The 27,039-nt window shown below is 41.7% G+C and overlaps 1 protein-coding gene across 1 annotated transcript in view; it reads right to left on the bottom strand.

The window, feature by feature from the left end:
• Window positions 1-27,039, bottom strand: part of LOC307039451 (receptor-type tyrosine-protein phosphatase gamma-like) — a 1,005,384-nt gene that overhangs the window by 2,916 nt on the left and 975,429 nt on the right. The window contains exons 23-29 of the mRNA XM_079681553.1: window positions 23,812-23,905; window positions 22,947-23,023; window positions 19,622-19,750; window positions 18,693-18,839; window positions 15,652-15,794; window positions 9,615-9,750; window positions 846-9,006 (exon numbers count right to left, since the gene is read on the bottom strand). Of these exons, the coding sequence (XP_079537679.1) occupies window positions 8,857-9,006; window positions 9,615-9,750; window positions 15,652-15,794; window positions 18,693-18,839; window positions 19,622-19,750; window positions 22,947-23,023; window positions 23,812-23,905 (876 nt within the window). The 3' untranslated portion in view covers window positions 846-8,856. The remainder of the gene's footprint in view (window positions 1-845; window positions 9,007-9,614; window positions 9,751-15,651; window positions 15,795-18,692; window positions 18,840-19,621; window positions 19,751-22,946; window positions 23,024-23,811; window positions 23,906-27,039) is intronic.

The following is a 27,039-nucleotide window of genomic DNA, read 5'->3' as shown; positions in this document are numbered from 1 at the left end:
TTGTTTACAACCCGTGAAACATGACCTTAATACAGAACTGCCAAACTGAATATGTGGTCAACTGGGATCGTCTTCATGTATTGTGCTCTTACCATTAACCTCAAAATATTTCTCCCTTTTGGGCGTTGATAAAGGAAACCGTTTAGGAACGGTTTGCTAAAAGGAAATTGCTTAAGGGATGGCTCAAGCCTAAACATACATTTCAGTCATCAAACCTTACTACCTTGACATTAACAACTTTACAACTTTCAATTTGTAAACAATGAATGCGCAAGTGGTAGCACAATACCCCAAAATGGTTTTTCAAATTCACGTAAACTTGCCTAACTATTTCCTGATAAATAACAGTTAAATGTCCACAAGTCCCCTCTGCAGAGTAAGCCATGTCTCATTAGGCTACATACTCAATGTTTAAAAATATATTTATTGTATGTAGTTTGCTAAAATAAAAACCGTCAAACGTTGTCCATAACCCTAAATATTTTTGCAATTACTTTCAACTTTTGTAATACTTTGCAGCTAAAAATTGTGACAGTTAACAGGTAGAAAAGATGTGTGTTAGTTGTCTCACAAAAATATAGTTTGCCAAACCCAAATAAATGGCTCGAATGACTGCTTTCTGGCTGTATCAAAGGATAAATACTGGATCAAGTTGTTGTCCCACAAGATTTGGATGGATTGAAAACAGTCGCTGTAAGTTGTTGTTAACTTAACTGACTTTATTAAATGAGTTGATCCAAACTCATTCCATATAACTGTGTTGGTTATAAGGAAATGTTAAGCTCTCCATTGATACAAACATTTTGTGTACACAATACTGTGAAGATATAGTGCAAGCATCTCACCTTCACAAAGGTAATCATAAAAAGCGCCTATCTTGTCAAGGTAATCCTGGGCATAGGCGGTCAGTGTGCAGCGAGGGGTTAGGATTTCACATTTGACGTCCTTCTTCCTGGTCTCCTTGCCAAGAAGCAGCACTGGTTTAAAGCCAATGGCATGGAGTTTCTCAAGCTGTAATGACAAAATAATATATTTACTGTTTAAAGAAATGGAAAGGAAACATCAACAACAACAACTATATAACTACAACTATAACATTACTGATGACAGCATCTAGTTGTATGCCATTCATAAACCTAGATGCTGAGTTAAGCTTTTGCAGAATCATGTATTTACCAGGAAGGGTTACACAGTAGAAGCAGAATTTTTTTTATAGACAAACACAAAATACAAATAAATCAGTATCCTGAGTCCCAGTTCAAACCCTGATAATCTTAAAGTTAAAGTACAATAAGATACAAATGTGCGACCACTCAACAATTAACACTTACAATGACTATTGCATAATTAAAAATGTAACACAAACCAAGCATAGCTTGACACTGTTGAAATTGAAATTGCGTGCTACGATGTAAAACGTTCCCGTATGTTGTGGCTGCAGTCGTAAGAGTAATATAGAGTAGTAACATACAATTATGTAGTCTTATTAAAGGTGGGGTAGGTAAGTTTGAAAAACCGGCTCGAAATACACTTTTTGTTATATTCCATGGAATGCTCTTAACATCCCGATAGCAATGAATATCTTAAGTGCTTTGACAAAAAATCCATAAAAAAATGTCATCTGTGGAAGCCGTAATACTGTAAAAAGCACGACCAATCATCTGAGCCGGCCCGGCTAAAGTAACTGGATGGCCTACCTGCCTGTCAGCCTTCCATCTGTGCACAAACTTATCTCGTGCCCTCATTGGTCATGTGCACGTTCGTGTGTGTTGGAGGAGGGGCTCTATAAGGAAGTGGCAGATTTTCTCCGGTTGTGTATTTTCAAATTCTAGCGATCTCGAGCCGGTTTGTCAAACTTACATACCCTACCTTTAAGGTCTAAAAGTGTGTACATAAGTAAGAATGGAACACAACATGGAAGTGAAGGAAGTGCTCTGTTTATTTAAATGTGTAGTTAAATTAAAATAGTGTCCCTTGGCTGTGAAAGTTAAGATAAGAGTAGTTTTAAAATTGAAAGAAAAGAGAATATTAAATAATACCTTTGCAAAAATATCTATATTTGAAGTTGATATCAAAGTTGATATTGGTTAATAAGATACAAACATCATTAAGAAATAAATGTATATAAAAACAACATTCAACTTGATCCTGGCCCAATATATTGGCAAACAGTCAGGGTCCATCTGTGTCAGTTCTTTGGTGTCAGCTTGGTGTGTCCGGGCCTTAACATACAGTAAAAAGTGTACATACCAAGACAATGGCTTCATCCTTGATAGAAGCAATGTTGTGGTTCTTCTTCCGCCCTGACACCCAACCCCCTCGCTTCTCATCAAACCTCTTGAGCTTCTTCTCAAGGCGCGGCTTTTTTGGCTGCTCCTTAAGGCAATGTCCACACATCTTCTGTGCACAAAATAAAATGTTCTGACAGAAAGGACATGTATTTTTTGTAGACCCACCTGGCATGATTAACACGGGATTACAAACAAACAGACAGACAGACAAACTGAGAAACACAGGAAAGTAGAGAAGTACACAGCATAGATAGAAGGGTGAATAAAGAAATAGACGATAGATATAAGAGAGCTAGATAGGGAGATAGGGAGATAGAGAGATAGGTTGAGTTTGGCTCTTAAAAGTGCCGTTGGTTTTATGATGGTGTAGATCAGTGTATGGGTTTGTGGTGTGGGTACAGGAGCTGCAGGAGAGAACAGAAAAAATGAATTATGTAGTGAAACTAGTTTTTTTTAAATGCACATTGTGACGGTTTAACTGCTTTAGACAGACTGAGTTCATTTATGTGTTTCCTGTTTCATACGCGTAACAAGCACATGGACGTGGACTATGCCCCTCCCCCCAAACATATATTAAAATGTCGGCCAGCGTTAGTATTGTCATGTGTAAAACAAAAGCGATTAAGATAAGGTATAACTCACACTTTAACACCAACGTATGTAGCTGTAATTAAGACAAATATTTTTCACACACCACTTATGAGCTGATATAAATGTAGCTAAACTAGTTTAAGCTTATGTTGAACGTGAGCTAGCTAGCTAGCTAGCTAGCCGCCCGCAAGAATAATTTCACATTAATGTTGCTTTGCTGATTATGGTGAAAGCATTTCTCAGACTTAGAACAGTTCAGTATGTATGATGAACCATGCGAGTAAAGGCTTAAAAAAAAGCACCAATTATTAAATCTAAGCAAAACATGTATCAGACTTTAGTGACCCAATTTACTTTGTCAGAGGATGGATCGCAATGCCGGTGGCAGCGTCTTTGGCCAATAGGTGGTGCTGTGAATGATGTAATTTCCTGTACTGATTATACAATAAAATATTAATACATTTCCTATATTTTGACACGATAACTCTTTAATAACCTAAGTAGCCTACGGACAAAAACAAAAAAGTATATATTGCCTTATAAAATGCAGAAAAGTTTAAACATCTAACATGATAATAATAAATAAAAAATAATTATATCTTAAACCAAAATAAATAAAATGGAAAATTAACCGACAACAACAATTTAACATAAATAAAACAAGGATTAAAACAAGGATAAGTCTGACTCAATGTTGTGTAAAGTACCCGTTATGGTTAAAAAAAATATTTTTGTATTTTTATTTTTTGAAAATAATACAGCTTCCAGCTTCCCGAGACACGAAGAGGAGACACGAACAATTCTTCCACTTGAAATGCGTTTAAACTATGTCAGAGAGATGTTTAATCGGTTCATTTTAATTGGGGATTATGGGTAGTGTAGTGTCTTCGGCCATCCTAAACTCGATGATGCTCGAAATGTCGCTTATAGGCCTACGTCTGTTTCCGGTTATTGTTATTTTGAAATTCAGTTCCTGAAGGACGGCAAAAAAGCCCAAGATTATAGAATTAAACAAATAAATAAAAACAAGGATAATTGTGTGTTATTGTTGACTAAATAACAGTGTGTTATTTTGAAAAGAATAACAAATTAAAAGGAAAAATGAGCCCCATTTATTTTCCTCACAGACAGCAACAAAAGTCCGAAATGATACGATTTTAAATAAAAGCAATAATCGTGGCTTGATATTGAGTAAGAACATGTTTTTATGAACCACAAAGCTTCCGGTCTTCCTATAACACGTAATGCTGTGAGACTACCAACAGAAATACATTGCTTTTAAAATCGTGCTGTGCAACACGAAAAAAAAGGGGAAAGACTACCAATAGAAATACATTGCTTTTAAAATCGTGCTGTGCAACACGAAAAAAAGGGGAAAATCGTGTTGGTGAACACGAATCAATAGATTAAAAATCGTGTTGGTGAACACGAAATGCCGTGAGACTGGGTTGATTATGCAGCATCTCTACTGCGCTGATAGTGTTTGCCGCTAACTTCCGGGAACTATTGATAGGCTCCACGATCCGCCATTGCTGTACAAAAATGGTCCATTGGAGTGAAAGGAGATGATGGAACTCTCTCTCTCTATACTGCGCTGGATCTATCTATCTAGTTAGCCATCTTACTTGAACTACTTACTTAACAAGCTAGCTAGCGATTGTTAGCTATCTTGTTTGTTTTGCCAAATTGATGGCTCACATAGCTTAGAATTATTATCTAAAACCCGGTTAAACTTGCCTGTGTCTACCGTTATGGCCGAGAGAGCAATAACTTAACAACAGTTCATTAAAAAGCTTAAAACGGATTCAAAGGCAAGTAAAGCTTCACAAAGCTGGTCTATAGAAAATACTAAAACACAAAAAAGAACAAATATTACCACACAACTGATCTCAGAAAATTACATTAAAACCCATATTTTATTGTAAGTATAGCAATACCATTTACATATTAAATAACACTATAATAGAATGCTTTGATATAGCTTCCAAAGGAACAAAAAAAATCCATAATTAAATCCAAAGTCTTATTTCTTGTTACAAAAGAGGAAGGAACTTTCCAAAACGGGGCCAATGGTTGGAAAATTATCCAGAGGAAAATAACTTAAAACAAAATCAAAGGGCCTAACATTATATTAATACAGTGCCCCAACATTAATGAAGGGCGTGAATATGACAACTGGCTTGTCATGACGACAACAAGCTGGACGCACAGACACCTGGCTTCCACTCGACTCACCATAAACAGCGATGCTATGAGTGGCTCCAGTGGAAAGTAAAGATTTTTTTTTAATTGTGATACAGACCAGGTGAATGTCAGACTAGAAAACCCTCTCAGAGCCTTGTGCGGGAATGTTACATCAATAAATGAAAAAAAAAAAAAAGCTTGGACAAAAATAATCATAGACAAAAGAGAAATACAGAACGTTTCAATGACATCATTTAAAATGTGATGAAATACAAACATAGTCTCCAGAGAGGATATGAGTTATGGAGTCAACAAACGATTTGTAAATCTATTATGACAGCGCAGCTTTATGTGCACTTGTGGCACTATTTAACATGTTTAATTCGGAATGATCACAATGATCAAAGTGGCTTGAATATGGTGAATGGGAAACTGAATAACCATCTTAAGGTCCGGTCACACCATCATTTACAACAGCAACATATTTTAAATATGATCATTTTACTTGATCAGTACATTCGACATGCTCATCCATGCTGTTAAGCAACTACCTAATCTGTCAACAGTGCTTAACTTTGAGGTATTGAAGATTCAAGGAGTTCAAAATGAAGAGCCAATGAAATATTTGCTGTGATAGAACATCCATTTTGATTCACACTACTCTGACAACCCATGGTCAAATCAGTCGGGCGTGGATAGTATTTGCTTGACTTAAACACTTTATATTATTGTCCTGATCCCAACTGCCAAATATTGCTAGCTTCTTTTTCTGTCCAGCACTGCTATTGGCTAGCTAGCATATTAAAAGTTAGCTCAACACTGACAGTAGCTCATGGTAGCTTTTCAAGGATTTGCAAATTAATGTTGCTGTGCCACTTTCTGGTATGACTGAACACTTTTGATAGGCAGTCTGTGTACTTACAAATAAAGAAAAGCCCAAAAAGCAGTAAATGTGTTGTTGATGTCTCCATTAAGATCGTGAGTTTTGCTCATATAACCCCCATTTCAAAAAGAGGTAACACTGCAAAAGAACCAGGAAAATAAATATCTCTATACCCCAAACAGTTGTGTAACAGTAACTACATGACTATGATGCTGAAGTTAAAGAAAACAGATATTGAAGTGAGACTATGAAGCATATTTTCATCAGGACACTGATACAAATACAGATATAGTGTGAGGTGTAATAAGGTGAAGCGAGCATTCAGTCAGGAGAGAAATCGGCAGAAGGAGAGAAGATTGCTAAACCTCTTTTTCTGCACGGGAAGGAGTCATGTCTTTGGTAAAAAAAATTCTTTGAGTCAAAATACATTTCCCCCCCTCACATTTGACACATCTGTTTTGTGCTGTGTGAAAAAAACACTTGGAATGCAAAGCCACAAGTGTTAATTTCACGCCATAGACGGTACAGAATATCAGCGGCTAATTTACAACATCCTCTTGTCAAAGAAATGTGGAACTGAGTGGAAATATGAGCGTAAGTGTGCATGTAAGGGGTTACTGCAGCTTGATCAGAACACATTTATTGTAGGCCACAAAACCACAAAAAAATACATCTCTGGAGAAAAGGGAGTGAGAAACGGAAACTATACACAATGCTTTGGAGGTTGGAGCGGGTGATCACAACTCTGTCAGCGAGCACGGATATGAAATGGACCTTCACCTATTCCGTATTCTTTAAATGCAGGTTTGGCTAGTTACTTACTTAAATAACGGATAGTGGAAACACATTGTTGGTGAGCACTGGATTTCCAGTTTGTGATACATAGAAAATGATCCTCAGGTCTGTATGCAATGGCAATCGAATAACAATTCCTGGGTTTTAATCACATGGTGGATTATCTTGTCTAATTACTGTTGATAACAAAATGTGTGAGTCGAAACAACTCAAGCTTTTGTTTGTGTGTATTTGGCTGGGTAATAAAAAGGGCAAGAGTTTGTCATGCCAGATGGTGGATAAGAAGTCTTAGTCGGCTGCTTATATCATTATTATTTTTGAAATGCAAAACTTCAATGATAGAATATTTAATGTATTCTATTTGTACTAACTTGATTTAAGACACACTAGCATTAGTTGTTGATTTGCATTGTCTCTATCTATTATAATAAGTGAAAAAAAAGCTGTTACAGGCCGTGTGGATGGAAGATGAGAAGTTCAAATTAATTTAAATGAAGTAAAGATTAGACAAGTGGAATCTAAAAGCATGTTGCTTCAGCTCTTCATAACCCTAAATGTAGCGGCTGATTGTGATTGATCAGAAAATAATTCACAAAAACAGTTATGATATTCTGAACACTGGCTAAAGGCTTCCAATTTGTGAATTAAGGAATATCTATTCAAATGTATTGTCAGATTTTTCTGTCTTGTGTGGTTATCACATATGTATGTTAAGAACCTTTAAAGCAGAAGAATGTCTGTTCAGATGTCCTGAGTGCAAATAAAATGTAAAGATTAAAACAATTAAATCACCTAAATCTGCAGCGGTGAGACTTCAGTCAAATCTATCGATGCCGAAAATCGGCTTGGTGTGTAAGGAGCTTTAAACCTAACCTGTTTGTTGCATAGAGCTTGTTTTAAAGTCTCCTGTCCCCTGCACATCAAACTGATTCAACCCTGTAAAACTAAACACAGGAACATGTGAGGAACTGAGGGTCTCTCTGGTCTGAATCCGTGCTTGTCTGTCAGAATGAATTGATGAAAATAGAAATTATTTTCAAAGAGATGGGAATCATTGCATTATCTGTTCCAAATGTGAAATAATGTATGTTCTATGTGTTTGAGTTCCGATGAGATAGCAGCATACAAGAAGGTAGAGGGCCAAGAGAGTCCGCTTCCAGAGGGCTGTGATCAGCTGTGAGAACCGGAGTGGTAAACTATCAGACGAGGTGGAAATCAACTTGTCTGAGGCGGGAGGCCACAAAGGACATGTACAAAAATCACCAAGTTAGTATGATAAGGATATATTTATATATGTATACATACAGTATTTCCATATATTAAAAAGCATAATATGAAGAAAGAAATTATAATAACATTTCACAGTAGCAGTTATTACACCACCTTAGGTTGATTAACATGAGTGTGACTGGATAATAAAAGGGAAAGTGAGAAGAAAACCAGGCAAACAAAACAAACGGTGAAGAGCAAAGCAACTTTTAAAAACAAGTGCGACTTGCCTGTGGTCGGAGGTTCCAAGATCTTGACTCTTGTGGTAAATAAATGGTGATATGAGTCGAGTGGATAAGGAGGGCGGAGGAGGTCACGCTGAGCTTTGTGTCACTGAGGCGGACAGTCTGTGCCTTCCTCCGTCCGCGGACTTTAAACCAACTGGCAGAACAATGTCCTTCACAGAAGCAGTTGATTTGATACGGGCCAAAGCAATGGAATGTAAAAAGAAATCAGAGCTCGAGTGGAGAAAAGCCAAGTGAGTCAGCTTTAGTATAGGCAGTAACACTGACATTATATAGTGCAAACAAGAAAAGACAGAAAAAGTGTTTCCCGTTGCCTAACGACGCTGTGGTGAAACACAAAAACTGGGGTGCAAACCCTTCAATAGGAGAACATTAAGACAGAAAATGGCGAAAAAAATAAATATCAAAAACTTTGTATCAGTGTAAAAAAGTAATCAGGTTATTCATTTTAACCAAGAGTCTGGCAAAAAGGCCTCAAAAAGTCTTGCTCACAATAGTTCCTTGACGTTTTACAAAGATAAGTGCCTCCATTGTGGGCTCAGGGACCCACAAGAGGCCCCCCAGGTCAACTAAGCTTCGGGCCCCCAAAGGGCCGCTCTCAGACCAGTGACTCCATGCTCTCTGCATGGTCAGACTGGTCCGACATGGACCCCAGGGTCCCATTAATGTCCCTGTCCAGAGTACACAGGCTGTTTTCCTTGGTGCTGTCGAGGCTGAGCAGAGCTTTGTATAGGTACTGGTACTGGTCCTGTTGGGGAGGAGGGCAGGAAATACAATTAGCCACATCCTGTAGTCATACTGCAGTTGGAGGTTTGCTTCATGAGAATGTAAATCGGCCCTTAGCCTTGATTCTGTCTGTCAGAGATCCTGTTTTCTCCTTCTCAGCACAATCCTAGCAAACGGCTAAGTGGATTTAAAAGACCATCAACCGCTCAGCTCTGCCAGTATGGACACTTTGCTCAGTTTCATGCTAATGCTGCACAGCTTGTCACACATATATCTTTTTTCACTTAAATTATGTACTTACAATTCTTTGGAACAATATGCATTATCCCATAAGGGGATTGTAAAGGAACAGTCTGGCCTTGCTTGGTAAAGTGATAGACTTGAGTTTGTTCTGGTTTAAGTTAATTATGATTATTATTAAATTAATAATGTGAATTAATGATGCATGGGGGTGGGGCCTGTCACCTTTGGATTCCTAAACCAAGTTGTTTATGATGTGCACCAACATCTCTTTTATGCTGTTATTTTCTGGGTTCCACCATCATTGATAATTTCAATAGTTTATAATTACTAATCTCTAAGGAAATGTTTAATTTCCTAAGAATTTACAATTAGGTATTTCAGACTCACAATGTTTGTGAAGACTCCGGGTCTCATGAGGTTGATCATCTTGGCCACCTGGTAGACGTCGGCACCCCCCTCGCTCTCCAGCTGCTGGGACAGAGTGGTGAGGGCGCACAGCGTGCCGGCTGACGCTGCTCCCACCCTGAGGAACACAAACCAGCGTTAGCATGCAGCTCCTTAATATGATAAAGAACATGTCCTATACTAAGTATGCAATAAAAAATGTCGTATATGTCTTTACATTTGTTCCTGAGCCAGTGGCGCCAGCAGGAGGGCGCAATGGCCACCCTGATATATTTGTTGGCCCCCCCACAAAACACCCCCCATCGCCAGTCACGTATACATAGTAGTTTATCTGATATTTCATAACAAATACACAGCCAGCGATTCGCTTGATTTGAGCTTCCAACGCTCATACTGCAGCCCCTCCCTCTCCCACTGCTACCATGGTAACACTCTGATACTCGCGCGCACCACTCTGAGATTCGCGGGCACAGACAGCAGCAGGTTGCAGCAAAACGTGTGTTTCTTTCTACTGACTGGACTGGAGTTGACAAAAATCCACCAGACTTCTAGAAGGTAAGTCATATACGTCCGTTGTTAATAAAACAAACTGCAGCACCCCCTAGAATCTGGAGAATCACAGAACGACTGGTCACGGCCAGCACCGCCCTTAATGTGTTTTTAAACGGCATCATTGAAGTTGCGCTGACAGGCGACAGAGGTCCACCGTGTCCCCGCAGCGAGGCTACCCTCCCGTTGACAGTTCACTAGCACCCCCCCCCCCCCCCGTTGACAATTGTGCACAGCTGACATATTCCTAGGAGGGTAAATTAAAATGTAAAAAGTCCATATTCCAGTTTTGTATAGACGACAAGCCAATTCCAGATAATGACCGTTGTCATTTAATTACTTTGAACTCTCTTTATAAACTTGAAGATGAGATGTCCTTGAAAGCAGCCCAGCCAGGGAGTGAAGCCCCTCACAGATCAGGCCTGTCAGCTGTGACATTAGACCTTTATTAGCGAGATAATCCTCCTGAGGACAACAGAGAATGTGTCTCCCTGGGGCAGGGGTCTGCAACCTTTTTGACAAAAAGAACCATTTTGCCCCCTTTTCCACCAATGTTTTTTGTTTGGAGCTGCAAAACATATTTGATAGCTGGAAATATATAAAGTTATATTACTTATAAAGTTGTATATATTGTTACATAATAGACAAAAACTACAGTTTCTTTGCATTTATTACATGATAGAAAACTGTTTACCTCTAAAAATTAACCAGTTAAGCAAATAACTCTTATAAGGAGAATAAAAAAAAAAATACACAGGCCTACTTAAAATAAATCAACACAGCACTTGGGGAGTCCTCTGCACATTTGAAGAAAATTAATATAATAATAATAATAATAATAATAATACATGGGACTTTTATAGCGCTTTTCATGAAACTCAAAGACGCTTTCACAGAGAATTTAAGAAAACACAACAAAAAAAGACAAAGAAATACAAAAAGAGATAAACAAAACAGAAAAAATACGGGGGGAGTGGGGTGGTCAGTGGTTGAATGCAGTGTTGAACAGGTGGGTTTTGAGTGATGTTTTGAATGCTGTGAGGGAGGAAGAATCTCTGATGGATTGGGGTAGTGAGTTCCAGAGGGTGGGTGCAGCAACGGAGAAGGCTCTGTCGCCCCAAGACTTGAGGTTGGTCCGGGTGGGGAGGGACAGGAGGTTGGCAGTGGCAGAGCGGAGGGAGCGAGTGGGAGTGTGTCTGTGGAGGAGGTCAGTCAGGTAGGATGGGGCCAGGTTATGGAGGGCTTTGTACGTCATCAGGAGGATCTTGTACTGAATTCTCTGGGGGATGGGGAGCCAGTGGAGTTTGATGAGGACGGGTGTAATGTGTTCACGGATTCGGGTGTGGGTGAGTAGACGGGCGGCGGAGTTCTGGATATATTGAAGTTTGTTGAGGATTTTTGCAGGTGAACCATAGAGGAGGCTATTGCAATAGTCCAGACGGGAGGTGATGAAGGCGTGGATGAGGGTTTCGGCAGCAGTGGGAGAGAGGGATGGACGTAGACGGGCTATGTTTTTGAGGTGGAAGAAGGCTGTCTTTGTGATCTGTTTGATGTATCGGTTGAAGGAGAGGGTTTGGTCAAATATGATGCCTAGGTTCCGGATGTGAGGGGAGGTTTGAACTGGGAAGCCGTCTATGTTGAGGGTGAAGTTATGGATAGGTGTGGTGAGCTTCTTTTGTCCAATGATTATTATTTCAGATTTATCGCAGTTGAGTTTCAGGAAGTTAAGTTGGAGCCAGGATTTGATTTCAGTGATGCAGTTTGTCAGGATGGAGTGGGTAGCAGTGGAGATGGACTTGGTGGAGATGAGAAGCTGGATGTCGTCGGCAAAGCAGTGGAATTGAAGTCCATGACGGCGGATTATGTGACCAAGGGGAAGCAGGTAGAGAATGAAGAGGAGGGGGCCGAGAACTGAGCCTTGAGGGACACCTTGGGGGAGAGGAGCGGTGGGGGATTTGCAGTTATTGATGTAGATGAACTGGTTTCTGTCAGAGGTATGAAGTGAACCAAGAGAGGGCAGTGCCGGTGATGTTGAAGGTGGTTTCAAGACGGGTGAGGAGGATGGAGTGATTGATGGTGTCGAAGGCAGCGCTGAGGTCAAGGAGGATGAGGAGGTTGAGGTTACCAGCATCGGAGGAGAGGAGAAGGTCATTTGTAATTTTGAGGAGTGCGGTTTCGGTACTGTGGTTTGAGCGGAATCCGGATTGAAAAGTTTCATAGAGGTTATTAGCAGACAGATGATGCTTGAGTTGTGACGCTACAGCGCGTTCCAGAACTTTTGACAGAAAGGGTAGGTTCGAGATTGGTCTGAAGTTATTAGGGTTGTCAGGGTTTAGTCCGGGTTTTTTCAGAATAGGGGTGATAGCAGCTATTTTGAGGGATGGTGGGACGGTGCCAGAAGACAGGGAGGAGTTGATGGCTGTAGTGATGAGTGAAGAGAGAGTAGGAAGGCAGGCCTTAACAAAGCTGGAGGGGATGGGGTCCAGGGTGCAGGTGGCAGTTTTCATTCCTGTGAGGAGATCAGAGAGGTCAATAGGGGAGACAGGGGAGAACTGGGACAGGGGTTGGCAGGATAAGGGGGGGCAGGTGGCTTGAGGGAGAGCTGGTGTGGTAGTGGTTAAGCTGCTGTAAATGTTGTCTATTTTGCTTTGAAAAAATTTGAGAAAAGAGCTGCATTTGTCTACTGTGAATGACTGAGTGGTGGTGTCCAGGGGGCTGAGGAGTTTGTTTATTGTGGAGAAGAGTGTTTTGGGGTTTCCGGAGCCAGAGTGGATTAACTGAGAGTAGTAGGTGGTGCGGGCATGGGAGAGGGCATCTTTATATTGCTGTAGGTGGTCTTTGTAGGTTTGAGAATGAATTGTGAGACCTGTTTTATTGCGGAGTCTTTCAAGTTGCCGGGCACGGGTTTTCATCAGACGGAGTTCAGGGGTGAACCAGGGAGCAGAGTGGGTGAAGGAAACTGTTTTGGTTTTTATGGGTGCAAGTTGGTCAAGGCAGGAGGACAGAATGTTGTTGTAGTAGTAAATATAATTAAAATGTACCCACTTTGAAATAAATAAAACATATAGCTGCACCCTAAAAATAGTTAACTGATTGAATTATGACTGAAGATCGTCAGCTGTCTTCCTCTTCCGTGTTTTTACTCCAATACGTAAAGGCTGCAGCACCTTTGACCACCTCTCTCCACATATCGTAGCATCGTTTGCAGTGAAAGCTAACTCTGTCCACGCAGAATTAAACCCTCTGTGTTCCTCCGATACTTTTATTTTCTCTGATTTATCCATAGTTTGCTCATCGAGTCAGGTTATTCACCTGCAAGAAAAGGCGCTGGTGCGCAGGATGGGACGCACATTTTAGTTGACCTAATTAAAACCGTTTCTAAAAAGAAAATGATGTGTCACAGTATCACCTCAAAATGGTGCACGGTTAACATTTTCAACCGTGCAACAAAATATAAATAGTCCTACAAATATTTTTATTTTATTTCCTTCTTATTTTTGCCCAAACTCATGGGAGCCAGAGCAGAGGGCTTAAAGAGCCGCATGTGGCTCGAGAGCCGCGGGTTGCCGACCCCTGCCCTGGGGGAACGCCGGGTTTCCTTCACAATCTAAAGCAGGGGTGGGGAACCTTTTTCCTCTCAAGGGCCATTAAAATTTTTACAACATCCTTCGAGGGCCGTACAAATGATTGAACTCAACGTCTGCTTAAAAAACTCAAATCACAGCCCATTCATTTCGCGTTTCTTTCATGCTGTGCAAAGAAAAAGCAACCTCTTAATCCAGATATTTGACCATGACCCGCGCATTCATGCACCGTGGCATGACCACCAAAACAGAAAGATATGGACACAAGATGTGTGCAAATGTATTTAGTTTCATATCCATGTGGACATGATTTAAGTGGGGTGGGGGGGGCGGATCTAACCTCATCTAGGGGGGTTTGGGGGCATGCAACACCATGAAGACTTTTTTTAAATGTTGAAGTTAAAAGCATCAATCTGGTGCACTTTGAGAGCAACATGAAGAGATCTATGGATACATCTCTGAACACCCATATGAAACAGAACTGTAAGCAGATTTTTTTCTTTATGGATATTTTACAAATAACTCCCCTTTCAAACTGTATTCTTGTTTATTAATAACAACTTTCTTTTACTATCATATTAGTATTGTATAACTGTTTACTTTATTCTCTTATTTTTCTATAACTATAATGATCATATAAAGATGTGCCTTTACCTCACTGGTTGGAGAAAAAGCTTCTTATATTCGTTAGCATAGCTAGCTAACCAGATGCTAATAATAACAACGTTATTGACTGTATGATCAGTATGACAGATGAACAGATCGCCACTGGGCTTTCAACTAAAGACACAGCCAAAAACTGCGGCATGTGTACAGCTCCTTATGGGTATTGCAATTTGTGAAGTCCCGGCCCGGAGCCGCGTTCTGGTGCTCTCCGTTAGAACTACACTCCAGTCAGACGAGACATATACCACGTGATGACACGTTAGGCTCGTGTTGTGTTCAAGGACCCTGACCTTGGCCAGGAAAAACAAGCTTGTTTAATTATTTTGCGGTCTAGATTTCTTGAATTTTTTTCTTTTTTGCGTGTGTTTATAAATTACCCCGAGGGCTGTACCAAATGGTCTCGCAGGCCGTATACGGCCCGGAGGCCGGAGGTTCCCCACCCCTGATCTAAAGGGTCTCTCTTCCATTAGCAGCCCTGTCAGGAGCGCAGCAGAGAGCTGCAAACAACCATGCCTGGCTGAGTAATGAGCTGCAGACAATTAGGACGCGCATCTAACTGACAATCTGCAAGCTGGCTGCACCATGGCAACCAGATGAAGTGCTCAATTACTCGCTTCTTGAGGATGCGACTAGCAGTCTTCATTATTCTAATGAATGAGCAGAGCTGCTGGATAAGAGTGTCCTTCAAGCACACTAATGTGTGTCAATACTAAAGACACTTTTATTACGTTTAATTGGGAAGTTTCTTGGGGTACCTGTGTTGGGAGTCTGGGGGTTGGAGGGTTGTCACTGGAGGTTTCGAAGTGAAACAATATGTGTCCTAACTAAACCTGCAGGACAGTCAGGCTGACAAAGTCTCTGTATGCCTGGGGGCCATTATGTTTTTATCTACATCATTCACATCATCATCTTTGTTCACAAAATAAATAAACTTGGGAGTGCCAACCAGAGATGTAATTAATATTGGGGTTAACAACAACAGCATCATCTACAATTCAAATGTTATGAAATAATATGGGAGCAGTAAATAACTTATGCAGTGACGTATTTTAAATCTTTCAGCAAAGATACAGTTATCATTCTCTGTCAACATCATGCCTGAAATTACATCTGGGTTTACAAACCCAATACTTTCTAGAGCACCTGCCAAAATGTCACTCAGTGTTATTCTCCCCTTGTCCTAAACTTTCAGGCAGACAGAATATAAATGTATGACTCACTCATCATGGACGATGGTGGGCCCGTCGCGGGTGGACGACTCCTCTTTAATGACGTTGATGAGCTCAAAGGTGCTGCTGAGGGGGGCGTCCGGCTTCGGCCACTTGGGACACTGAAAGTGACGAACTTCTAAAACATAGTCATCCTAATGAACAAACAGAAAAACAGCAAGAGAGAGAGAGACACATTTAGACTCAACCTATGGATGTACAACTCATTATGTTACACAAGCTTTGACTAAAAATGTAGGGGAGATCTTCTGTGTTTCTCAAAGGGCCGCACAAGTTTTGTTAATACTGAAAACCAATAATTCATAGATACATTTTTGCTTGGTGGGGATTTATTCGTACTTTAGCCCTTTTCCACCAAACTGGTTCCAGAGCCGGTTCCTGGCTACAGCCTGATTTAGCTCTGGTTCTGAGTAGCATGAAGCTGCAGCGTCGGAGACTGCAGTTTCAGGACCGCACTCCTGGGACCGCACTCCTAGGACCCTAGTTTTTCGTGACAATGCCACCTAGCGAGTAGGAGACATGAATATGAACGACAACGACAACGCAGTTTTTTTTTATTTGCTTAACATTAATAACAATTCCGGTGTCTTGAAATGAAGTGTGATTAGCTAACGTTCACTATGATAGTCTTAAGGCAATACAAACAATAATTAGCTTATGCTAGCTTCTAACCGTATTAAAAAGGCACTAAAAACAATTATTCGTTTGCTATAGCTTTCGGCAAAAATAATCTGTTAGCATATTTGATTATTTGTTTAATGAAACTGTTGCGTGATGTTGGCAAGCCCAACTAGGTGTCCTACATTAATTGTTGATTTAATCACTAATTACAGTGTGAGTAATGTGAATCGTGTTTGTTTAAAGTTAACAACTATTCTGGTGTATTGAGTCATCTGTTAGCCTATGACGACTCGCTGCAAAACCAACTGTTAGCCTTTTTTACATTTGTTTAATGAAACCGGGTGCTTTCAATGCGACCATATTAATAAGGACGTTGGCACAGGCTACCGGGGAAGTGGACGGCGAGGAATCTTGGAGGGTTTTTACTCCGAAGAGGGCTTCCCGGGGTACTGTTGCTGGAGCTCTTTTCTGGTTGCTGAGGGAACAACAGACCCCGCTACACCCCAGTAAAGAATCCTCAGTGTCCTCTCCACTTTCAGAGGAAGGGTCAGAGGAAATCAAAGACATGCTGGACTCCAGAGGTCATTCCATGTCTGTGTTAAGGAAATTGTGTCCGTCTTCTAAATAAAAAAAATACGCGTTGTGGTGCCAAACAGCGTGAAATTCATACTGTAACACATTCACTTATGGGGGGGGGATATCAGCTGCTTGTTTGACAGTCAGAAAGTGAATACTTTCCAGCTGACCCTGCCGTGAGTTAACGTGAGAATAAACTCTGCCGTGAGTTAACGTGAGAATAAACTCTGCCATGATCATCGGTATCGTACCGTAATATTTTTCCCAAAGTTTTGGAAAAGTCATGGAAATGTAACTAAAATTGCATCAAATATAATTCACATTTAATCCAATCGCCGAAATAATCTGCGGCCGTGAGCTGTTATGTGCCATCATGACGCGCATGGTGTTATTTTTTAATATATGAAGTGCAAGCTGTATGCTCGAGTCTTCTTGCCTGTCGGTTGAACTCTGCTGCTCCGCGATGAGGGTCTAGCTTCAGCAGCTACATTACCTACGGGTGCGTTCGTTAATATTAACTGCGCGGTCCGGAGTCACTGTGACACAGACTGGACCGCTAGTGAACAGCTGTTAGAACGGGCCGTTCAGGTGTTCAGAGCAGAGCTCCCTGTCGGAGCGGCAGAGCGTGATGTGCACTGAAAAGTTTTTCTGTCGCAATATTATTTAAGGAATCGTTGAGCTAGCTAGCTAGCATACATTGTCACTATTTGCTAACGTTAGCTTTAGCCTTTGTTTTCTAATAGTTTTTTTCATTGGCTATAAACAGAGGTGGTATAAGTATAGATCTTGTACTTGAGTAAAAGTTGAAGTACTCAGATCTTGCACTTGAGTAAAGGTAGAAGTACACAGATATTGCACTTGAGTAAAAGTAGATGTACTCAGATCTTGTACTTGATTAAAAGTAGACGTACTCAGATATTGTAGGCCTACTAGAGAAAAAGTAGAAGTACTCAGATATTGTACTGGAGTAAAAGTAGAAGTACTCAGATATTGTAGACCTACAAAAAGTTTGATCCATGATGATCTAAACTTTTAGTTCACTTAAATGTGGTATAATTCATTTATACCACATTTAAGTGAACTAAAAGTTTAGATCATCATGGGTTCTCAGGTTATTTCTACTTCATTTAGTCAATCACTTGATTTTTTATCATAGGTGTAACTCTGTGTTAAATATGAATGTTTTTTTTCAGAGGTTCACTCTAGTTTTCACCTTGCTTTGTTATATCACAATTGTATTTTTTTCTTAGAACTAGCTAAATATTGGGACTGGGGGAAAGATCTTCAGGATCGGTTTGGCAGGAGCTGTATCACTTTGTTGCTGCAGCAGATGTCTTTCTCAATTCTCCAGCCGTACATCTTCAGTGTCTGACATCAGTTCAGCTCTCCAGTGTTCTGCTTGTGATCCAGAAGTTCCTTTACGTTAAGGAGGTTTCAGTTCAAGCTGATGTACTCTCTGTGCACACATTATTACATTCTACATTAACAGCATGGTGGAGCACATGAGTAATGCTGTGTGCATGAAACCATCCTTCTGTTCTACCCTATTAGTGCGCTTTGTTCTCATACTGTACTGTCTGTACAGCTCAATTTCCCCCCCCCCCCCCCCACACACACACACACACACACACACACACACACACACACACACACACACACACACACACACACACACACACACACACACACACACACACACACACACACACACACACACACACACACACACACACACACACACACACACACACACACACACACACACACACACACACACACACACACACACACACACACACACACACACACACACACACACACACACACACACACACCTGTGTAGCCTCCAGGATGAAGTCGTGGATGTTGATCTGTTCCTCGTTGGACAGACAGAGTCTGTCTTTACTGATGAGGGTGACAGTGAACGCCTCACAGTTCATGGCCTCCTCCCGACTGGGCCAGTACACAAACTCATCCTCTGCCTGTAGAAGAGCACAGGGACCACCTTTATTTATTCACTGCATGCAACACATTGTCACAGGGGCGGGATTACTGCAGTATTTATGTGTTTATTTAATAAATAAAGGTTAGTCGTGGGGCAAAGCATTTGAACTGGAATTTCTACTTTGATTGTGTAAATTACAGTAATGTTTACATTTGGTGGTACAGTATGTGAGAGACTTTGTGGTGTATGTATGTTTTTGTGTGCATTACACTGTACATGGTGAGCTATCTGGGTGCGGCTCTGGCAGAATTATTAATAAAAAAACAAATGCGCTCTACAGACCCACATAAGTTAGAAAACTTGTACGCTCAGAGTGTAAAAAAAGAACGAATACATTCAGTAGCCAGAGCTGGTGTCAGAGCCATCCTGAAAAAGGCATGAATACAGAAATTGAAATTGACCTATTATTAATGTTCTCTCTCATAAAAGTCAGAGAACGCACGTTAGGCTGCTAACCATATTTACACAAAATGTCACAAGTGCAACTGCGGCTCATGAAAAAGTGTGTGATTCATAATAAATTAGACATTTCAACGCTGGCTTATGGGCAGACAACACAGGCATGCATATGAGGTCAAAGTGGTAGATTGCAATAGTATCCCTCTATAGTGTGTGTGTGTGTGTGTGTGTGTGTGTGTGTGTGTGTGTGTGTGTGTGTGTGTGTGTGTGTGTGTGTATGTATGAGTCTATGTGTGTGTGTGTGTGTGTATTAGTCTATGTGTGTGTTTATAAGTCTGTGGGTGTTTTTGTGTGTCCTACCAGTCCCTGGTTGGCAGGCAGCATAACAATAATTTGTGCGTTGTGGTCCCAGATCATTCTCCAGAAGTCTTTTGTGGTATGAGGCAGAGGATGCTGGGTAATGATGAACTCATTGCTCCTGTAGTAACCCTGTAAGCAAAAAAGAGGTTGTCAGAGTTAAACTACATTTATTTGGTTTTACGTTCTCCTTTAAACAGAATCAACACATAACGTTAACATCACAGTCACACAGCTGATCAGCTGACAGCCCCCTGCAGCTGGGGGTGGTCACCCCTAAAGGACTAACCACAGCTGGGGGGGTTCAATCTGATCTGGGTGAAATGTAGCCCTGCCTTCATTGATGGATAATAAAAGTACATTTACTCCAGTACGGTACCTAAGTACATGTTTGAGGCACGTTTACTTTAATATTCTCAGTTTATACAGCCATTACGCATTAGAAGTACTTCTAATTTGGGTAATTTAAGAATATTTGGATGCTGATGCTTTCTTATACTTATAAAATCTGTTCGCTACTTTTACTTAAGGACAACATCTGAGTACTTTTTCCACCACTGCCTGCCTTTGATAGAAAATGACTGCACTACTGAGCAGTGAAATAGACTCTACAGGAAGTGACGGCAGTGACGACAGCTGACAACAAAGACATAATAATCACCAAATGGCAAACTACCTCCTTTACAGACTCAGGTCATCGGTTGTTCCCAACTTCTTAGTTATGCTTTAAAGGGCCCTCCACAATTTTACACACCAAGGTCAGTGAAAAAGTCATTTCCCAGCCTGGTACATAATGAATTTTGCCATTCTAGTTTTTCATTAACTTTGAGAAAATGGCTCAACAACATCAACTGGGTTATCTCGGACAGGCTTAAGACTTCAACATTTTAATAGAACGCTTGTATTACAGGGCAGTAGTGGTCTCCATGGTTACTTGAGAACCAATACTTGAACATAAGTTGTAGATGTGAAATCGGTGTATGGATGTGTATAATAACCAGGGGCGCCGTAAGGGGGTGAAAAGTTAGGACGATTCTAAGGGCCCGTGACTGACGGGGGTCCCAAAATGTTTAGAACATTAAGAAATTTTTTTTAAAGTAACCTTTCATCAATCCTCAATAATTAACATTAAAAGAACGTTATATTGATAAAGTACTCACTAAACTTACGATTAATTTAACTTATTTTCTTCCAAAAGTTAATTATCCAAAGCCTCTGTACACCCCCTTCTATTTACATGTAATGGTTTGGTCCTGCCTCCAAACGCGGTGCGGCACCGGCACTTGCAGAGAGTGAAAACATGTGAGGAGGGATGCTAGCCTAGTACTTAGCCTACACTTGTGTTGTACGATGTCTCAACGACTCAAAAAGTAATGTTCTAAGAAAAGAAGAGAAAGGAGAGAAAGACAAGAGAGAGGGACTAAAGGGCGACAGTATGTCATCCAGTTTTTCACAAGAAAAGGTATGGTCCATGAGTGGTGGAAATGATTCTGTTAGCTAATGTTTTGTTTTTACTAAGCTGACATTAAGTAAGACTACTGTTAATATCTTTACAGAAAATTCAGAGGTTTTTCATTTCAATGCTCTTTTAGCTGACATTTAAAGGTAGGGTAGGTAATTCACTTCAGAAACACTTTTTGTTATATTCCATGGAATGCTCTTAACATCCCGATAGCAATGAATATATTAAATGCTTTGACAATAAATACATACAAACATTTCATCTGTGGAAGCCTTGGCGCTGTAAAAAGCACGACCAATCATCTGAGCCGGCCCGGCTAAAATAACTGGATGGCCTACCTGCCTGTCAGCCTTCCATCTGTGCACAAACTTATATCGTGCACTCATTGGTTATGTGCGAGTTTGTGTGTGTTGGAGGAGGGGCTCTGTAAGGAAGTCTGAAGGAAGGGGCATATTTTTTCGGTTGTGTACTTTCAAATTCTAGCGCACTCGAGCTGGTTTTTCCATTCTTACCTCCTTACCTTTAATAAATGCAGGCACATTTTTAGCGCCTATTATTACTAAATCAGTTGTCCCTCCCCCTGGTGCCAGGACCAACAGATCCATCTCTAAGCTCAGCAGCCCTGTCCCCCCATAATGCTGAACCTGAACCAGCTTTTCTCCCAACTGAAGGAGGTGAGCAGCATTGTGTTGAATTACATGAAACTTAACATGTTTGAAGGGAGACTATATATATATATCAAAACAAAAAGCTAACATATTATTTTAATTATACATCTCAAACACAGTATTTTCCCACATAGCCAATGATCTATATAAAACAAAAAACTGCTTTTAGTCTATTTGGATGATGGACAGTTTGAAGCGTTGAGTGAGGCTGTATTAGGTAAACTACATGTTAATCACCGACATTTTGGTTATGATATTAATACTAATGTTATTATATTGAAGCAGGGGTGGGGAACCTCCGGCCCCCGGGCCGTATACGGACCACTAGACCATTTGGTACGGCCCTCGAGGTAATTTATAAACAAAGTGGCCTGTGCCTGGTGGTGGGGCCCAATGTGATATATTTTCATGGGGCCCAAAATCCCTGGCGGCGCCCCTGGTAATAACTCAGTGTAAGAGTCAGCATGTCTCTAGCTCTGCTGCTTGATGTCGAACATTATTTTCTAAATCTGTCTTTTGCAAGACTTGTGGAGAACCATGCTAAAGGTTTCTGAAAGTATCTGATTTAGTTAAAGCCACCCCAAATCTCCATATTCCTGTTAAGCCAATGTCAACATGAGCAGCGAGAAAATGTGTGCATCACGGTTACAAAATCACAGACAGTGATTCTGAATGAGTGAGTTTTGACCTGATAACATGAGACCTGTGACCGTGTGTGACCATGTAACCTCTATCCTTTTTCCAACCCAGTTTATACTCCACCACGCCACAATAGAAAAAAGTGGATATCACTAGAGCGTAGGCCATGGTGAAATCATTACAGCGGTCTTGGGCAAATGGAATATTTGTTAACCTCTGACAGTGTTGGAAAGTAACAAAGTACATATACTCAAATACTGGCTACATTTAGTTTGCTGGTTTATTCTTCTTAAATCTATGGTGAATAACATTTTTTTTTATTAAAAAGTGCCATGTTTATTAATCTAATCTGAAAAAGCTGCTCTATGAAGTGCCTGAAACTGTCAAATTCATATTTCGTGCGATGAAAACTCCAAGGCTGACGCTCTGACGCTGCGCCGATGATAGTCTTGTGAAAGTGGGCGTGGTTGAATCTCTACTGGGTTGGAAAAAAAATAGAGACTAGCATGGAGGAGAGACTGGAGGATCAATAATTGACAGGAGAAGGGAAAGTGCTCACCATGATGTAGGAGGCGTTAATGTAGTCAGTGCCTTTAGTGCCGGGCAGAGGTGCCAGGCCGACCCTTGCTCGTTCCGCTGCTCACAGATACACAGAGAGAGAGGGAGGGGGAGCCATTTAGCAGTTTATTAGAACAGAGCAATCACACTGAAAGGACAGTATGTGTGCATTAATTCATCCTAATGCTGATGGTTGGGAGTAAACAGTTCTTGGTAATGCTTGACTGGTGATTGAGAGAAGTATTCCAGTGTGTGAAACAGCTGCAGATCACACACAGCAGCTGAGTAATGATAAGGAGAGCAGACAGCGTGTACATATCAGAGGGGCCATATTCAGCTAGCTAGAGTTTGAAAGGCTATTATGGAAATGCGTTAACTATGCTGAACACAGAGTTGTTTTAATGTTGTTTTAAAACTGATCGCAACAACATTTATAAGGGCATTCAAAATAGAACAAAACTTTTTTAAATGAGATCGATGCTTTACAGTATTGTTAAAGTACAGGAATTTATACAACAAGTTTTAGTCATGGTTAGCTATAGTGGTTTATGTTAAATGTGAAGATGAGCTGTTAGCAAAGAGTTAGGAAAACTGATCTTTTCCTGAAAATACCATATAGCATAAAGACATAGACAGCTAACAGAACTTAGCATGAATGACGATAATAAAAATGATATATCTCTAGGAAACAACACATAAATACAATTCAATAATAAAATGATCTTCTTTAATGCAGATGCTGTAATGGTGATCAGAGAATGATGCGACTAGTCTCTTATTGCATCTGTCTTTATGGTTTGGTTATTACTACTGGAGGAGGGTTCACTTCAAATGTAGTATTTGTTTAACATGAGTGTAACACTTACATGGCACCACAGAGGAATTTCGATTCTTCTCTTTGTTGCACTCCTTCTGAGCGTTGAAGCATTCCGTGAATCGGTCATTACACTGTGTTACCAACTAAAAGACAAAAGAAGAAGAGTTACACTTTTAGGTAGTGATTTCATTTAAAGAACTCTGGGATTTGGTGAAATATGCCTTGTTCACTGTGTCATTAACCATTTCAGTCTAGATTCCACCGGGTCCGTCTGCGGCGCTATACGGCTGTGGTGCGGTGCTCACCACGATCGCAGCCACTCTAGTCAATAGGCGCGTTCACACCGCAGTACTTTTCCCACTTTAGTTCTGATCTAGTTCCGAAATGTCGCGTTCACACCAAAAAGAGCCGGAACCAAAATTAGTTAATGAGAACCTTTTTTATCCCCTTTCAGTCCCTGCTTTTCGTGTGAGAAAAAGATTCCTGTGTCTGATTGGCTGGGCGGAATGCAAACCACGCCCCGTCAAACTCCCAAAAACGTTTGTGAAGCCGGCATTTTATTATCATTATTAGCATTAGCCCAGCGCAGAAACGCAGAGAGACTAACTTATGTCAAAATAAAACATGGGAGCGGTGGAGATGAGGAGGTGTCGGCGTTCTGGCCATTTACTCGGAAGGCTTCAGTAGAAGCTGCTGGGAGTCCCAGCAGTAGTGATGGGTCGTTCGCGAACGATTCGTTCTTTTTGAACGAATCTTTGAAGTGAACGAGATGAACTGATTCCTCCCACAAAACGATTCGTTTGTTGAGCAGTTTGCGAACGACAAACTTAAAGAACTGGCGGAAACAGTTCAGAACTGTTTCCTACAGTTATTTTATCTTATCCCTTTCTTTCAAGAGGAGGGTCCAAAATACTGGATGTTCCATCTACACAGAGTTGGACTCAGTTAGACAACTACCACAAATACAATGAAGTACTTCATTGTTGGACTCAGTAATAGTTCTTCTACTTCTACCACAAGTAGGCTACTATGAAGTTATTTTACTGTGTACTTTTTCAGTTATTCTCTGTCAAACTCCTGTGGCAGAAAAACATTTTATCTCTCACAAAATATGGCAGAAAACATGCAGTTTGACAGATGATTACAACTGTAATCAGAGCCCTCTCATCTGAGCTCTGTTACACCCCCCCCCCCCCCCCCCCCACAGAGTTAAAGGGATAATTCTCACACACCTCTTGCTCTTGCCCTGCACTTGTATGTGCCAGTTGAGCTGGTTCTTCCAGCAGCTCAACTCTGTCCCTCATCACGCAGGAGGCTGGCTCTATATCTGAACTTGCACCCTCATCATTCTCTTCATCATCTCGCACTTGTTCTAAGCTGCTGCTGATAGTGCATGTAGCAGCGCTGCTGCCAAAAAGGTCTGTCAATTTGCGACATTTATTTGCTTCACCTGCGAGTGACCTCACCCTTTTTTTTTTTGCCTCCTCGGCCCCAGCTTTTTGTTTTCGTTTTCTTTGATTTGTATCCATGTTTTTTCATTCTCCCTGTCTGTCGTGGCGTCTAATCCCTTCTCTTCGTGTGGCCGGTCTTTTTTCTTCTTCGTGTGATTATTTTGAAGAGTTTATCGCCGGCCACTAGAGGGCAGTGTCACTGCTGTCGCTGCCTGGTTATGCCGTGCTCTGACCCGGAAGTGCCGAGCGGCCATTTTAGTTCAAACATTGTTCATGCACTCCGCCTCGAGTTGAGACGTTCGTCCACTCATTCATGTAAGACTGTTTCCACTATTATATTATACCATATATTATACTATATATATATTATACTATTATACTACTATACTCTGTTTCGTGGTATATATTTGTGTTGATTGAATTGCATGGATGTAATACTTTGTCAGCTTATCTTGCTGCATTATTCTGTTTTAGGGTGTCGTCATCCTTGTCAATAAATCACCGAAACTGACATTGAGGAGTGTGTTTCTTCATGACGACACCATGGTCGTTGTTGGATGCCCTGTCCCCGGCTGCGAGTTCAAATCCGATGACTTGTCTGAAGCACTCGTCATTGCTATATTGACGATTCATGGATGTAGCCACCAGCACGCAGCGCCTGTCATGGCCGCGCCAGCCCAGGCCCCAGCCCCTCACGGCCCGAGACTCGATCGGCCCAAAGTTGATGTGGGCGTGTCAATAGAGGAATGGAACGTGTTCATCCGCCGTTGGAATGTATTCCGCGCCGGCTCAGGCATAGGGGACGCACAGGCCCCCTTCCAGCTGTTTCAGTGCGCTGGGCCTGTACTTGGAGACAGCCTGTTGAAAGCCGTCCCCGACGCCGTTTCCGGACCCTTGCCAGACCTGATCACCGTCATGCGTTCCCTAGCTGTCATCCCAGTTGCTACATGCGTCCTGCGCACCGAACTACTTCAGTTACGCCAGGAACGCGACGAGACATTCCGCGCATTCGCTGCTAGAGTGCGGGGTAAAGCAGAGACATGCGCATATAATGCGGTATGCGAGTGTGGTAAGGACGTGGACTATACCGACCACATTATCCGCGATGTGCTGCTCAATGGCATCTATGACTCGGACATACGCCGCGAGACGCTAGGGACAACTGACGTCCTGGTCAAGCCAGTTAATGACGTGATTGCACTCGTCGAGAACAAAGAGATGGCCCGTAACGCTCTCCCGTCGTCCTCCCTATCAGCCATGTCGTCATTCCGGCGCTTGAAGACGACTCCACAGGCGAGCCCCGCCCCGAGCCCCGCGGACGGGGCTAAACGTGCCTCGTGTCCGGAATGTAAGAACGTCTTTAACGTCTTCACGGAGGGGCCTCGCGGGTGGAACCCTAAGCCTCACCAGGTGTGCATCGGCTGCTACAGGGCCCGCCGACAACAGAGGCGTCAACAGCCGTCATCCGACAGTCAACAGGCCGCCATGGGGTCGGAGCTGGTATCCCAGGTCTCGTCGGTGCAAGCTGGAGCCCGCCCTGGCCGACGTCGCGGGAGCCTTCGCCGACGCCGCGCCCCTACGTCGCACGGCTGTGTCGACAGGCCTTCACCTATCATACTCGAGCACCACATCTTCTCCAAGGGCGAATGGAGGCGAGCCAGGCTGAGAGACCACCCCCGGGCGTTAATCACCATCTCGATGGACATGCCAGTCGGGCCGAGGGATGGCACCAGCAACCGGGGCTCGGCCGACGGAGCTCGAATATCCGCCGTCGCAGACACTGGCGCGCAGTCGGACCTTTGGTCTCTGGAGGAGTTCCTGGCCTG

The sequence above is a fragment of the Notothenia rossii genome, assembly GCF_949606895.1.
Source record: "Notothenia rossii genome assembly, chromosome: 5".
Classification (NCBI taxonomy): domain Eukaryota; kingdom Metazoa; phylum Chordata; class Actinopteri; order Perciformes; family Nototheniidae; genus Notothenia; species Notothenia rossii.
Note: the sequence above shows the minus strand (reverse complement) of the source record. Positions and strands in the feature narration are given on the sequence as shown.